General features: G+C 37.9%; 1 protein-coding gene across 1 annotated transcript; it reads right to left on the bottom strand.

Moving 5' to 3' along the window:
• Positions 1-1,442: 1,442 nt before the first annotated feature.
• Positions 1,443-15,385, bottom strand: LOC109705802. Its single transcript, XM_020226578.1, has 5 exons — positions 15,140-15,385; positions 8,315-8,485; positions 2,204-2,257; positions 1,967-2,116; positions 1,443-1,796 (listed from the first exon to the last, which is right to left on the bottom strand). The coding sequence occupies exons 1-5, from the start codon at positions 15,383-15,385 to the stop codon at positions 1,443-1,445; spliced, it is 975 nt and encodes a 324-aa protein (XP_020082167.1).
• Between the last annotated feature and the right edge of the window lie 373 nt (positions 15,386-15,758).

Genomic DNA, 15,758 nt, shown 5'->3' with positions numbered 1-15,758 from the left:
CATCCGCATCAGTGCAAACCGAAACTCTGTTCTCGCAAAGGTCGTCCACGAGTGCGATTCTGCAAACGGGTGCGATAATGAACACGATTTCGAGCAGCCATGTTCGAATAACATCGTGGACACTTGGCCGGCAGTGCGGAAGGCGCTTCGCATCCCCAAGGAGGTTGGAGAGCATCACATCACCTGGTCGGACGTGTGATTGGCCCATTTGAAGTTGGTCGATTATTAATATGTTTAATAAGAGGAAAATAGATCGTGGGTCTTTATGCATATTGGGATTAGAGAGTAATGAAAATTTAGAAACTGGATAGTCGATCAATATATTCAAAAATCGAAATCGGATCGAATAATTTATTTTACTAATCATCTTCTTGAATTGTCCTCGTCTTGATGCTTCTGGATCCGCATGGCAACGTATAGTTTCTCGAGGTTGTGGCAAATTTGTTGCTACATGTGACTATGTCTCGCATGCAAGATTAGCACGTGTTGTCACCGTATGTGTATGCTGCGCTTTAAGGGTGATAATCTAATTATATATATTATTATTATCAAATCTCAGCTGCTATACTATCGATAGTGCAAAACTTTTGATATTATCGAGTTTTCTGCCGTTAGATCTACTCTTTGATTGTTTTCGTCCGTTATATTATACTATTCAACCAACCAACCAACCACTCAACCCTAAGAGGTCACTATAATCCCAACCGCACATTTTTTCAGCCAACGGCCGAAAACTCGTTTGTACCAAGCACTTTATACTATCGATAGTATAGCTAGTAGTATAATTCATTATTATCATACTTGGTAGCAGGGGCAAAGACAAAATTTATATTTGGAGGGGTTAGATTATAATTAATTAAAAATATTTAAGTGATAAATTGGTGGTTAACAAGAGATTGAGTTTACTCTAGTTTAATAAAAATACATTCATCGTCCCATTAATGCACCTAAATCCTAGAAGAAATTAAATTACAAGTTTAATCTTTCAATGGGGAATTTGATGTTTCTTTTGTATAGCTTCTAATTGATCAACGGATAAATGCCTAACCTGAAAGATCGCCTTGAGGTTTTAATATAAATCAAATATTTATTTAGCTATCATGATTTATTTGGAAATCAAAATCTTGCTATTACATACATAGAATTCCGTTTTTATTTCCCTTTTAATATTCAAATCTAAATAAAAAAACCGAAAAAGCTGCTCCCTCTCTCAATCTGGTATCAGAGCCAAAGCCTTAATTTTTATTAAGCAATTAGAACCTGAGCCTCAGTCTTACTAAGCAATTAGAGCTTCAACATTTTGTAATAACCCGAAAAACAAAACGGCTAGATTTAAACATATTTATACCAGTATGTGAAACCTTTTTATTAGAGATCTACGGAGCTCAGCACATTACCAACTTTTTATTAAAATCAAGATTCATACACGGTTATTGCCCACGCTAATTAGTACAACCACCAGGTCCACCATATAAAAAATGATCAGTATCAAAACCTCCAAGATTATAACAATCAGGACTGTCCACTCTGAAATCAGGATTATCCGGAAGAAAGAAACCGCCATTTTTATCAATATAGTTAGTATCTTTGAAGTAAGCGGCCTTATGATCCTCTGGAAAATGTCCACTACCCATCGGAGGACCCGTGTCACTCTTTGGGAAAGTTACTTGTCCACCAAAGTCAACTCTAGTTGCTTTATTTGCTAAGGAAGTAAAGAGTGATTTTGGCCAGTATCCTACTGGATTGAGATTATCATCATGTCCAAAGTAGAGCCACCAATCTCCAGATGTTGGATCCTATAATGTGATAAATGTTGAAAAGATATTATGTGATCATACTTCGCACTAGCTTCAATCAACTCTCAAATCAATAAATTCTTTTTTTTTTCCGTATTTCCTCAATTTTTACAAAAGAATTTTAAAAAAAGCAGCAAATATGAGTATGTAGCTAAGAAATAATTTTTTACCTTAAAAACCTTTATTGTTACTTCATACTGTGGTCCATCAACTGTAGAAACTGGATTTAAGACAACTCCTGGAACAATGCTAGTAGCATTTTGTAATACAAAACCGTTACATTGAAGATTATAGCATCCTGTAGAAGATTGCTCATCTACCTACATTTTTTTAACAAATAATATTATGCAATTACTTTAACTAAGAGAAGCTAGATAAAAGAGATATTGTAGCTAGTAAGCACATACCGCCCAAAGTGTAAAGAAGTGAGTCTGTGTATCACCGTATAGCTCGGGATATACCTATAAACAGAAGAGCTATAATTTTAACCATTAATAGGAATGTACAAATGATAAAGCATTTTTTAAGTAAACAATCAAAATAAGATTTTTTTTATTTTTCTTATTGTTCTTTTCACAGGTAATAGTTTTCACTCCAAAACTTTTGAACAGAAACATCCTCCAAAATGATTCCTAAAGAGAAGAGTTTGGACTTTGTTTTGATTTGGAGAGAAAGCGAAATGAGAATTGGAGTTCTAAAGTGAAAATAGAGGGAAAATAAGAAAAGCTAAAGAAATCAACTTGGATGTTTTTTCGGACACCCGAAACATACATCCGAAATTTCTGGCCCTCTTGTCAGCACCAGAAACATGTATCCGAAAGTTTTGGGCTGACTTGCAGGCTCTCCTTGGGGCATCCATGTACAAACTGAGATTTATAATTAACAGAAACATCCTCCGAAATGATTCCTAAAGAGAAGATTTTGGACTTTGTTTTGATTTAGAGAGAAAGCGAAATGAGAATCGGAGTTCTAAAGTGAAAATAGAGGGAAAATAAGAAAAGCTAAAGAAATCAACTTGGTAGTTTTTTCGGACACCCAAAACATACATCCGAAATTTCTGGCCTTGATAGTGCTTTAAGTCATGAGAGGGACTTTCATGGAATTTCATGCGATAAAATGATATTTTGGATATATGAATGGTCACGAGAGAAAACTGAAAAATAAGTTCTTATGTAAAAAGCGTGACATTTTTATATGCCGAATTGCATAAAATTTTGAAGGGAGATACTACTATACAAAATACACATGTAGGTGAGTTTCAAGCAAGTAATTATAAACTAGTTTATTTTTTTACCAATCCATATCACTTGGTCATGGGATAATTGGCACGGAACTATATCAATAAGATAATGAGTCTCTGTAGAGTGTCGGCATCAATTATCTCAGATTAGGATCTTCAATTTGTGTCACAATTTGGAAGAGTCTACACCAGGCCCTTGGGATGCGCCTCAATTTTAGTATGGCATATCATCCTCAAAGTGATAGACAATCAGAGATGACTACTTAAAGTCTTGTGGATATGTTGCGAGCATGTGTCCTTTACTAAAGAACCAATTGGTAACAATATTTTCCAATGGCGTAATTTACCTACAACAATAGATTCCAAACAAGTATCGGGATGGCAATCTATAAAGCATTGTATGACAGGAAGTCTTGATCTCCATTGCATTGCAATGAAGTAGGCGAGAGATCTACCTTAGACCTGGACATAATACGAGATTGAGGAAAAGGGGTGAACTGCACTTCAAAGACTATTGACGGCACAAAGTTGCCAAAAGTGCTACTTCGACAAGTGACGATGTGAGTTAAAGTTTAGCAATAGTGATCATATATTCTTGAAGATCTCTCCAAAAAGAGGCGTGAAGCATTTCGGCATGCGATGAAAGCTAAGTTCTCTCTACATTAGACCTTTTAAGGTGTTGGACAGAATCAACCCAGTGGCATATTCGGTTGCACTGCCTCGAGGTTAGCAGGAGCGCACACGTGTTTTACGTGTCACTAATCCGCATGTATGTTCCCAAGTTGCAGGAGGATTTGAGCTATGGCTGGTATCCGATCAGCATCCTCGCCTGACAAGAAACGATGTTGCGAAACTGCTCTATTCCCTATGTCAAAGTGTTGCGGAGCAACCATAAGGAGTGCGAGCTATGTGGGATCTCGAGGGCACTATGCAGGAGCACTTTCCTCACCTATTTGGAGAATCTTAATGATGTATGAAAAATTTTAATTTCATATAAAAAACTCTTTTTAAGGAGGATGGGATGTAATGTAGTAAATTTTGGCTAAATTGACAAAATATGAAATGTGCCTTGTTGGGCATGATTAGAATGAGATTTGAGAGGTTTAGTGTAGATTTAAATTGTGGATCGAAACAGTGTTTCAAAACATAAAAATACGCACCAAAACTATTTTGGATGATCCATTATAGTGCTTGGATCCCCTTAGAAGTGCATCCAAAGAGCAGAGTTACTAGAGGGCCACTTTCGGTCGCCTGGATTGTCCTACGGGTGCTTGGATCTTTTCGGATTTTGAGGGCATCTATGGGGCTTCTAGATCCTCAATATGAGAGCTGGACAATGAAGAATAGGACATTCGGATGCCTGAATTCTCTTGCGGGCTTGCAGAACTCCTTCCAAATGGTTTCTCGTGGGTGCTCGATACAGTAGGACGATCAACCTGAGAGCACCCCTCACACTATGGATCAAACAATCAGATGCCCGAGTCCCCCCTTTCGAGCATCAGGATTGTGAAGGGAGTTGATCCATTAGGTGTCCAGATTCTAGATCGGATGTTGTTACGACGGATTCGTGTACTTTCGAAGGCCCGAATTTCCGAGTGCCTACCCGAAAACCTGGTGTGTAGAGTGCGATTTAGGTGTCTGCAAATAAGAAAAGATGGATGGTTTATGTGCTATTTTTCAGTCCTATATAAAGGCACTTCACTAGCCAAATCTGTTTTTCCCCGTCTCCCCTCTCTCACTCTCTCTCTCTTTCTTTTCTCTCCCTAAAAGAAAAGAACTATTGTTCTACTATTGTAGCAATTGAAGCCTGGGCCCATCTCCTTGAGGGCTTGGAAAATGTAGGAAGCTTCAAAGAAAGCTCTTCGGAGGAGAAGAAAGACCATCTCCTCGATTTGCTTGCTAGAAGAGAAGAGGTGAGTTGAGATTTCAAAGTTGTTTTGGGCTTTTCCCAAAAAGGATTGTTTTGATGTTCTAAATTTATTAAAACAATTTTTAAAATTTTTCATGAGAGTTTTGGATATCAAGACTCATCTCCAAGAGAGATCTAGAAGAAGGTGGGAAATATCATTGAAATATATTTAATCTCCTATTTATCTGAAGATTTTCTTGATTTTATGCATGTACAATGTGTGATGTACATGCTAAATGTTTTTTAGTTGTATGCGAGTGGAACTTGTAGGTAGATCAAGATGGATTGTTGGCATTAACCTAGGGAAATAGGATTTCTAGCCCTTATATGTATAAGAAAAAAAAAATGGATGACATGCATGTAAGGGTGTGTTCCGGCATTCAATGAAAGATACTAGGAATTAAAGACCTGAGAATTCTTATTCCTATTCATCTCCATTACTAAGAATGTGAAATTCCTTGTGTTTGGTTCGCGACGTAATATGTAATCTAGCCATGTTATTTAATATTACAGAAAAATATACAATTAATTTATTAGTTTATTTCATTTATTTAATTTTAGATAATTTTACTCAAAAGTTTAATATCTTTTTAAAAAAGGAAGAAGAGAGTATAGTTAGAGAGAGAGAGACGCATAATTATAAAAATAGAAAGAAAAATATAGTTCGAAATTAGAGGAAGTCGAGAGAGTTGAAATCTTTAGAAGAGAGAGAGAAAGAAGCTTGTTTAGAAGAGGAAAAAAAAAGTTATCTTTAGAGAGAAAATATTAGTTTAATAGAGAGAGATATAAGGTGTAGAGTGTAAAGAATAATAATATCATTACTGGCGGTAGGAAAATGTAAAGAGAATCAGAGCATATTATGATTACCACCAATACACCTTAATATGAGTGATACCCATCCTCGCCCAGGAAATGAGATTAGACTTCGGTGATATCTTATTCCCATGGAATCCAATTTACCAACTAGATTACTTAGTGGTGTTAACCAAACACCGTCATATTTTTATTCCCATTGGATTACTAGGAAATCTTTAAAAGATATGCACGAACCAAAGCGAACACACTAAAGGTGTGTTTGGATTCGAGTTATCTGCAGCGATTATCTTATGACAATCCTGACAGGATAACTGATGTTTGGTTAATCCGCTATGTAATCGTGTAGTCGTTATGTAAGCATTACAAATTCGAGCAGGATTACATCGAAAATATATACGGGGTGCGAGTCGTGTATCTTGTATATACTGAAACGTGTTAATACTACATATTAGTAAAATGACAATTCTTACCCGCTTCCAAACCTAAAATCTAATTAACAACATTATTTCTATCTCTCTCTCCTTTCGCCCGGCCCTCTTTCTCGCAACGACCGCTTTCTCTCGCTCTCTCAACTCTGCGACGTCTCTCTCTCTCTCTTCTCAGATTCTACCTCCTCCCCCCGAGATTCTCTCTTCTCTCTCTCTCTCTTCGCACGAACACCTATGCATCTTCTATTTCGTCGTCACTGCCTAGTAAATCATCACGATCTTCTCCTCCATCGTCATTTCCGGCAAAAAATAATATTCAAATGACCACAACAAGGGTAATTTTGAAAAAACTTACTTTTATGTAAGATTACACTAAATTTTATTAACTGAAACAAACATATAATGCTATAAACACTATAATCTAGTATTAGCATTACTGTATTCAAACCAAACGCTCTAAGCCAGATCGAGTTATAACTCACGCCGAAATCCAATAACCTGGATATGTCCGAGATATCTTTGTAATATTACATAACTCCTCGAACCAAAACTAAGTGTAATCATTTGAACCTTGTTGTATAGATGAAATATGTGTGGCATTTAACTTTGGATGGAACCTAGGTGAAATATAATGACTCGTGAATTTTAGGCTAAACTTGAACTAGAGAACAAATCTATATGTAATGGACATGGTATGTGATATTCCGGAATAGCGAAAATGGAAATGTGACGCCCCAACTTCCCAGGGGGTCATCCATCCTAGGACTACTCCCATCCTAGCACGCTTAACTCTCTTAACCTCTTAAGCCAACACATCACCTAAAATGCTTAAGTCGGGTTGAGAGTTTTAGCCTTATTATATCTTATATATAGGACTATCTGGGGACTCACAAGTAGCAGGCGATGTGAGACTTGTCTCGCTAGCCTAAACCCACCTTATAGGGGAGCCGTAGTCTACCCACAACAGTTAACAACATGAGAGCCTCACTCTCCCCACTGTATAACCCTGGCTCAGCCAATACTCATCTCACACTTTCGATTGGTAATTGGCTCTGCTACCAAATATGACACCCCAACTTTCCAGGAGGTCACCTATCCTAGGATTGCTTCCATCCTAGCATGCTAAACTCTCTTAATCTCTTGGGCCTAGCCACAATCCAAAATGTTTAAGCCAGGTTAAGAATTTTAGTCATATTATATCGTATATATAGAACTTCTGTGGTCTCACAGGAGATCCTGATCACGTCGACTCCCTATGTCGTGTTTGAAGATGACGATCGACCTTGACTCCAAGTGACTACCATCCTTGATAATGTCTATCTCCTTCGACACCAAGTGTCTATCGATTGGAGAGATATCGATCTCCCTCAACTCTCTATAAGGTGTATAGTGTGAAATAGAATATGTAGTCAATGATAAAATAACTCATTGTAGCATATACATAAGGTATTATAGATATTCCTTATTTATTTCACTTTGATTATAGTAATAGTCATTATTTATTTTTACTTGATACTAATGACTTTTTTGGATCAAGTGAGTGCAGTGTGCCACTTTCAGTGATTGCACTCACCCACTAGAAATTTATTTGAAATTCTCACCCAAAATTGTTAACACTTTTCAACTTCTACCACTGCCAGTGAGGCATGCATAGAACCGCAACAAGGGCATTGCGGAGTACCTTTAAACCAGATGGGAGGTTTAGAGTGTACATTTGTAAGAACAATAGAAATTGTAATATTTTGGAAAGATATAAATATTGTAAGAATTTAAAGAATTAAAGTTGTAATGGATTAATAAAATAGTATTACACTATGATGCTTCACATATCCATATTATGTATGATTTGTATACATTGATGTATATTCCGCTTCATGTGCGTAGAGAAAACTTTGCCCACTTGACGGGTTTGTAGTACATGTTCGAGCAGGCCCAATTAGTGGTCTCAGGGCATGATAGTTTAATTCCATGCTAAGGCGTGATATAAACAACGTTAAAATTTTCTATCAACACAATCAATAATTAATATCATGAGAGCATGAATTTTTTTTGAGAGAAATAAATGCAAAGAAGTTAAAAAGAGATTATGAAGTTAAATAGAGAATTATAGATGCATTTAACTTACATGCCATCCTGTTGTGATTACATTAAGTTGATTATCTGCATTATTTAAGATCCAAATAACTGCTGAGCTACTTTCTTGGCCTTTTAAATTGGGAAAACCATAAACGTTTAGTGTTGCTTTCGCACCATAGAATTCATCAAATTTTCCTGAGCCTGATTTATACACCGCCAACTGCAGAAGCAACATAACAAATAAGATTACTAATAAATGCTTCGGTTGGATGAAATGAATGGAAAGGAAAAAGGAAAGAGCAAAAAAAAAGAAACGAAAGTAACATTTTCTCTCCACCTTTTCTCTTTTTTCATTTGATTTTTGAGAAGAAAAAAATTGGTAGTTATCAAAATGTCCTTTTCTCTCCTCTCTATTTTTTTTTTCTTATCTCCCCTTAAATTTTGATCGAAATGATAAAGATTTATTTTCCCTCCTACTTCGTTTGTTGATCTTTTTCTCTCATTTTCTCTCATCAAACGTATGGACAAGAACAAAAGGATGGATTTTTATAACAATACCTAACTTATATAACTGGCTAAATACCAAGCAAGTTTTAAATTTCAAACTCATTTTTCAGAAAAAATATATATACAAAAACACTAATAATAACAACAAAAACAAATTAATAAGCTTTAAATCAAAAATTTTCATTCGTAATTTCCAATTTTGCTACTTAGAAGGAATGTCACTAATAAAAGAGCTCGGAGAAGATAATGAGATAATGGAAGAGGTAACTTTCGTTCCCCCACCCGGTTTTAAGAATGCTTAATAGAATATATGGACTTATAATCCAAGAAAGAGAGGAAAAATTTTTAACTAATGTTTTATGCACCGCAAAAGTATATTGGATGGTTAATAAATTATCCGACAATTAGTCTTAAAAAATAAAATATGATATAATACATGTCATATAAAATATTTAAATTAATTTGTTGTACTATAGATTTAGAAATCTATCTTTGATGCATATTTAATAGTCTATTTATAGTGCAATAGTTGCGCCGAAAATTTATATTAGAGATGTGGCAAGCTCTCATTGGTTGCTGCCTTCACTCTTTTAAAAGCACTTTTTCACAATTCCAGAAAAAAAAAGAGGAGAATTTTTTCTTATACACCTAATGTATACTAATATTTCATACACTATAAAATATATTAAATAATTAAAAGAATATCAAATAATTAGTACGTAAAATAAAATATAATATAGTATATATAATATAAAATATTTAAATAATATTCTACTATAAAAAAATATTTTTGATATATATTTAAAATTGGTTTACAGCACATTAGGTGCGTCCAAAATTTCTTATAGATTTATGGCAAATTCTCATTGGCTATTGCCTAAACGGGAGACATGGCTCTTTTAGGAAGCTAATGTTGTGATGTGATGAAACTGTCAATTTATATAGATTATTATTATTATTATTATATATAAGATTTTATTAATTTTTTTCGTCTACCTTATAATCGATCTTGAGTTTTCAAAGAAATAACATAATAATAAGTTTGTAACCACTGTGGCAAGAGGTCAACTTACATGGCGTATGAGATCATCGGAATCATCTTCAAGTGAATAAATATTAGTTGACGACGAAATTTTGGCAGGGAAAAGTCGAGAGCAAGAAGCAATAGTAATCCATAGAAAAGAGAAAAAAAGAATTCTCTTATCGGCCATTGAATACGATTGAAATAAGCAATTTGATTTTTACAATCGTATATAAATAGCGAGAAATAGTGCTTCCAATAATATGCAAAATTTTATGGAGGAATATATTTAGAAAGCATTTATTTCAAATCTTGTGGCATTAATATGAGATTATCTATTAGATTTGATTCATTGTTTGTAGGGTTGGAGCTTACCTGCTCTCCTTCTGCTAATGCGAATATCCCGTTCTTGGTTTCTAGATCGTTTGAAATAAGATTAGTACCAAAAGCAATTTCAAATCTTGTGGCATTAAAATATGAGATTACCTATAAGATTTGATTCATTGTTTTAGGATTGGAGCTTATCTATTTCAAATCTTGTGGCATTAATAATAGTAATCAAAATCATGTTTAATAGTGTGAACCATTAATTTCGATTTTGATATCAATAAAACAAACCAATAGTGAGCTCGATGTTATAGACTTAGTATTGCTTGCCAAAGGCCGTGCAACGGTCACCTTACTACTCGAAGATGGGCAAGTTTGTCTCGATTTTTTTTCCAAAACTGTGAACCCCAAGGGTGCAACAAACCCGCTAAAAATACAGAAAATTTTCAAAACAACCAAATAAAATCTCTTCTGTATTTGCACGGCGTAGCACATGTATAATTAGCAGTCAGACCTCCACTCACACACACAACGGTACAGGATGAACAAAGAACAATATTCATCAATATACAGCTAATGGTCCTTAGTCACATCCATTCACATTTATTTTATTAATTGAAAATATCTCCCACACGTAGACTTTGTTTGAAATTCTAACTTTCGAAATGCCATAAGAAAATTATTTGAAAACCATTCCCCACGCAGGAGGCCTTTATTTGAAAGCACTATCATGAGGGGTAGAAAGCCACGCTTCAAAATCCAAAGCTAAAACCACATAAGTCCAAAAGCTCAATATCCATAACCTCATGAGTACAACATCCCAAAGTCCATGAGTATAAACAACAACTGAGCCACAAAACTATCTACCAATAGGAGTAAGGGTAAGACTACGCTATCCACAAGTGTAACTGATGCTAAGTAAGGAGTATAATCAAAACGTATACCGTAGATCGAGACCTCTAAGATTGCCCACTAGCTACGCCTCACGCTGCGTTCTAGCCAATCCCACTCGTGTCACCTGTGAAGAAATGGGGGTGAGAAACCAACGAGGGTCTCCTAGTCAATACCGCAAGCCGACGAAGGCAAGCGTACTGACCAGTAACCAGGTATAGGTAAATAAAGGCCTACAGCACGTAAGTTGAGGAGCATTTGAGTGTTTTCGGCGGAAACGGGGCGCAAAAACATACTCTGAAATGTTAAATCTCTCAAAGCTGCAGATTTTGTATTGAATACCGGTACTGAAAAATTGGATACCAATATGCAATACAAAATGGAGAGAAATATGCTATCGAGTTTTGAGAAATTGGAGATGGGGTACCGAAACTATATGCCCAAGTACCGGTACGTGAACCCCAGTACCAGTACGCAGTTCTGCGAATGCAGTTTTTGAGGGTTATTTTGGTAATTTCAGTGGGGGCCTATATAAAGGGGAGCCTTCTCTCCTTTTCTCTGCTGACTCACACACACGCACACATAGGGAGAAAGAGGAGAGATAAGCTCATCTCTCTCACTATATTCTTCTTCATCTTCATCTTCTCCAACCCTTGGAGGTTAAAGGATTAAACTTGGAGGAAGGATTTGAAGGTAGAGAGGGCTTTCTTCTTGAGCAAGAAAAAGAAAAAAAGTTTTGAGCAAAGGTGAGTTTTGGGATTTAAAGCTAGGGTTTTAGATTTAAACCTTGTAATATGGATCTTTATCAAACTCTAGGCTAATATAGGCTACAAATTATAGAGATTAGCAAATGAATTGGATTTTGCCATAGATTTTGGAAAATCCTAGGTTGAAAGAGGGATTCTCTTATGGAGGGTTTTAAAAATATTTTAACCTTTTAAAACCCTAATTGAGCGTTAGGAAATCAAGTAGGGCAACTTGATTTCAAGAGAAAAAATCAATTAGGGTTCAAAAATCCTAATGAATGGATCTCTTGTATAAAACAAAGAAAGCTTGAGAGCAAGCATGCAGATCCAAGAAAACTGGCCCAATTGCAAGTGTTTACTAGCAATTGGGGGCACTACAAGGTGGGTTGTGCTTCACCGAAGTGACTTGGGCATTTCCACGTCGAAAGAGTAAAATCAAACATTTGCTTTACTTGATGCATGTAATGGTAGGTTAATTAGCAAATATGAATGATATGGATCATATGTTACTAGAACAATTTATCTACTATTGAATGATGACATTAAGCATGTGCAAAATAGGTGAATATGTATGCCTAGACATGAATGGATGGAATAAGTTGAATTTCACTAGGGATATTAGTGAACTTAACAAAAACTAAATGTCATGAAAGTCATGAATCCTAGATGTGGACAACTAGGATAAGAAAGAAAATGATTAGGTATTGAACCTAGTGTCATTGAATATATGTTGGAAAATATAGTAGTAGGATGACCACTTGGATTGGAATGTCATTAAACCTAGAGTTGAGTGAACCTAGGTGGAAAAAACATAGGACCTAGTGTTGTTGAATCTAGATTATGAAACATAGTGGTAAGATGACCACTTGGACATAAGAACATGAACCTAGAATGGTTGTCTATATTGGGTGTAAATGTATGGACCCTTGAGACTTTGGAAATGGATTCTGAATTCTCAGACTTATACTAGCGGGTATGTGGTTCTCTTGTAATGCCTCAATAGTCCCACATCAGATGGGAATATTGATTCCGATCAGTTTATATGAGGCCTACACACTAGAAATAATAACTGGGCTTAAGCATTTTGGGTCGGTGGTTTGGGCCCAACGAGTTATTGTTGTTAGCGGGTCGGGTCGTTATAATTGGTATTAGAGCCAAATACTAGCCGGAAGTATGAGAACTAAGTGCTATGCGGGACAAAGTGCTACACCAACGGATTTGGTGGGAGCCACCTCTTGAACCCGTATGAGCCACCTCTAGAATCTCACATCGCCTGGTAGTTCTAGTCCTAGTCTGTCTGTGATTTGGTTTGGACCCGACGAGGACGTCAGGGTTTAAACAGGGGGAGTTTGTAACGCTCCAATAGTCCCACATCGGATGGGATATTGATTCCGATTAGTTTATATGAGACCTACATACTAGAAATAATAACTGGGCTTAAGTATTTTGAGCTGTGGTTTGGGCCCAACGAGTTATTGTTGTTAGCCCGTCGGGTCGTTATATCTCCTTGCCCGGCAAACGATTCATGACTATTGAGTATTATGGTTATCCTCGCCCGGCAATGAATCACGACTGCGGGTATGAGGTTCTCCTCGCCAGACAGTGATAAATGATTACGGGTATGTGGTTCTCTCGCTCGACAGTGATATATGATTAGGGGTATATGGTTCTCCTCGCTCGGCAAGCGACTTATGGTCAAGGGTATGTTGGTATTTCCTTACCCGGCAGATGACCTATTGTTGAGTGGATTTAAGGCTGAGGTGCATGTAAGACATCCATCTTCTCAGGACTAGATAATGAGCAGCAGTCCGCTGATGATTGACTTAAGAGTGAGCTGGGTGGTTTAGCTTGGCTAAGTTAAGGGAAACCTTAAGAGTGGATTGGATGAGATATGGATAATGAAATAGAAAGTAGAAAGGGTAGATCTACATGAATGATTTTCATTATCGTAATTATTTGAGGCATAAGCATGATGTTTTATTATTGCATATGGTATATGTTCATATGTTGGACTAACTTGCTTATGTTGCCTCCTTTGGACCCTGTGGGCCGAGCTCTTTCCTTGGATGGCCTTACCTACTAGGAACTATGTTTACAATTCTCACCACTATATTTTTTAGGTCCACACGTGAGTCGCGCGGCGGCGGGAGGAAAGGACGTAGCTTATTAGATAGCGCCTTACCACTTGTGACCAAGATAGAAGTACCATCTATTACGTAGCTTAGTGGTATTGAAATGAATAGAATGAAAGAAAATGTAATAACAATTTGGTTGTATTTGGAAAAAAATGTAATATGTAATGTGAATGTGACGAATGCTTGTAATAGCATAGTTGTTTTTATATTTATGATGCTTTCTTTATACAATCTATGTATGAATTATATTCCTGTTTGGAATGTTTTGAATTGTACCGATTGTGACGCTTTGAGAAAAGAGGAGAAACTCTGTTCATTCAGCGGGTCTGGCGCACGCGCCCATGCGGGGCTTCTTTCACCTATTCGGGGATGGGACGGCGGGGTGTGACACAAACCGCTGGTGTTCATGAAATGCTGTCAAGTTGTAGCAATTGATGCAAGTATGATCAATAGCCAACTGCCAACGAATACCCGACAATCATCGTCCTTGAGTCATCAGAACAAGGGCACAAACCACTCAAGTCAACTAGGATGGACAAGGTCAACATCCTTACGAGTATGCAAGTATCGACCACTCAGGTCAATGAAAAAGTATGAGGTCAACAATGACAAGAGTATAAGGGAACCGACCACTCTGGTCATCTAGGATGTATCGACCAGAACCGACCATTCAGGTCAACAATGATGTATACGATCATGTATAGGCAACCTCTACCGCTCTCCTTATATGTCATGACAAACAAGAGAAGAGTATGCTAAGTAGAACTAGAGTCGAAATTATGTGGTGTTAGGCTCAAGTATAAGATATATGCAGGAAGTACGAGAAAAAGGTGGAAGGAACATCACTGAGAAAAGGGTTGGATCGAAGTACCACTTGTCTCTGTCGTAGCCTCTAGCTTCTACGGGTGAGGGACACCGACCGGACAAAAATTTGCGCAACTCCGAGACGGAGCGAAGGCACCGGTTGATAGGTCTCAATGTGCCAAACACTGTGCTCGCTGTCTAGAGTGCAGACGACAGCCGAGGAGCACTGTGCAGCTTCACCAAAATCAGTGCCGAAAGGGCTCTAGGAGCGGGGGAGCTGAAACTATGCGATGGAGAGTCGCCGACAGCAATAGAGGTGAGCACAACGATCAACAAATCGAGAGGATTGTCGTGCTCACTTTTGGAATGATAGGAAAGCCTCGAATCACTAAAAATCATGAAGAGCTCACTTTTGAGTCCTAGGCTGCCGAACAGGGAGCAACCTGTTCTCGGTCAACTTCCGGCACTCTATGGCTAGGGTTGACGGCGGAGGGCGAAAAGAGTTTGGTGCTCCCTTTGGCTGGCGGCGGGGAGCGGCAGCGGCTGAAGGAGCTCGACCCGCACACAAAGGTGCTGGAGCAAAGGGAGAGCCCGGTGGTGACGGCGGCAGCTGGGGGAGGCAGAGGACGACAGCGACAGGTTGCTTGAGGCCGGGTTAGTCGGCGACATGGGTCGGTGGCGGCGGCCATGGTTTAGAGGAGATAGCCAAAGGCTACCCGAGGTGAGGTCCCCGCAGTTGTGGTAGAGCCAGCGAAGCACGAGAGTGCTAAGGGTGGATGCCGGAGCTCGAGAAGGTGAAGGGCAAGCGAAAGAGGGGAGGCTTGGATCCTCTTTCTGCTCAAGCTCACAAAATATGGAAGGTCGGGGAGGTTGGGGAGCTCTCCGACAATTGAAGGAGGTTGGGAAGCTCTCCGGCAATTGAAGGAGGTTGCCGGCAGGGGTGGCAGCACGCGGCGTACAAAGGGTGGGGTGGAGATGCTGCTAAGAGAGAGGCGGAGTGAGAGTATCTAGGGCATGCAAATAGGGTATGCCAAGCCCCTCACAGCTCGGGTAAAACACCGA

Source organism: Ananas comosus, unplaced genomic scaffold, assembly GCF_001540865.1.
Source record: "Ananas comosus cultivar F153 unplaced genomic scaffold, ASM154086v1, whole genome shotgun sequence".
In the NCBI taxonomy this organism is placed as follows: Eukaryota; Viridiplantae; Streptophyta; class Magnoliopsida; order Poales; family Bromeliaceae; genus Ananas; species Ananas comosus.
This window is presented reverse-complemented; position numbering and strand designations above follow the sequence as displayed.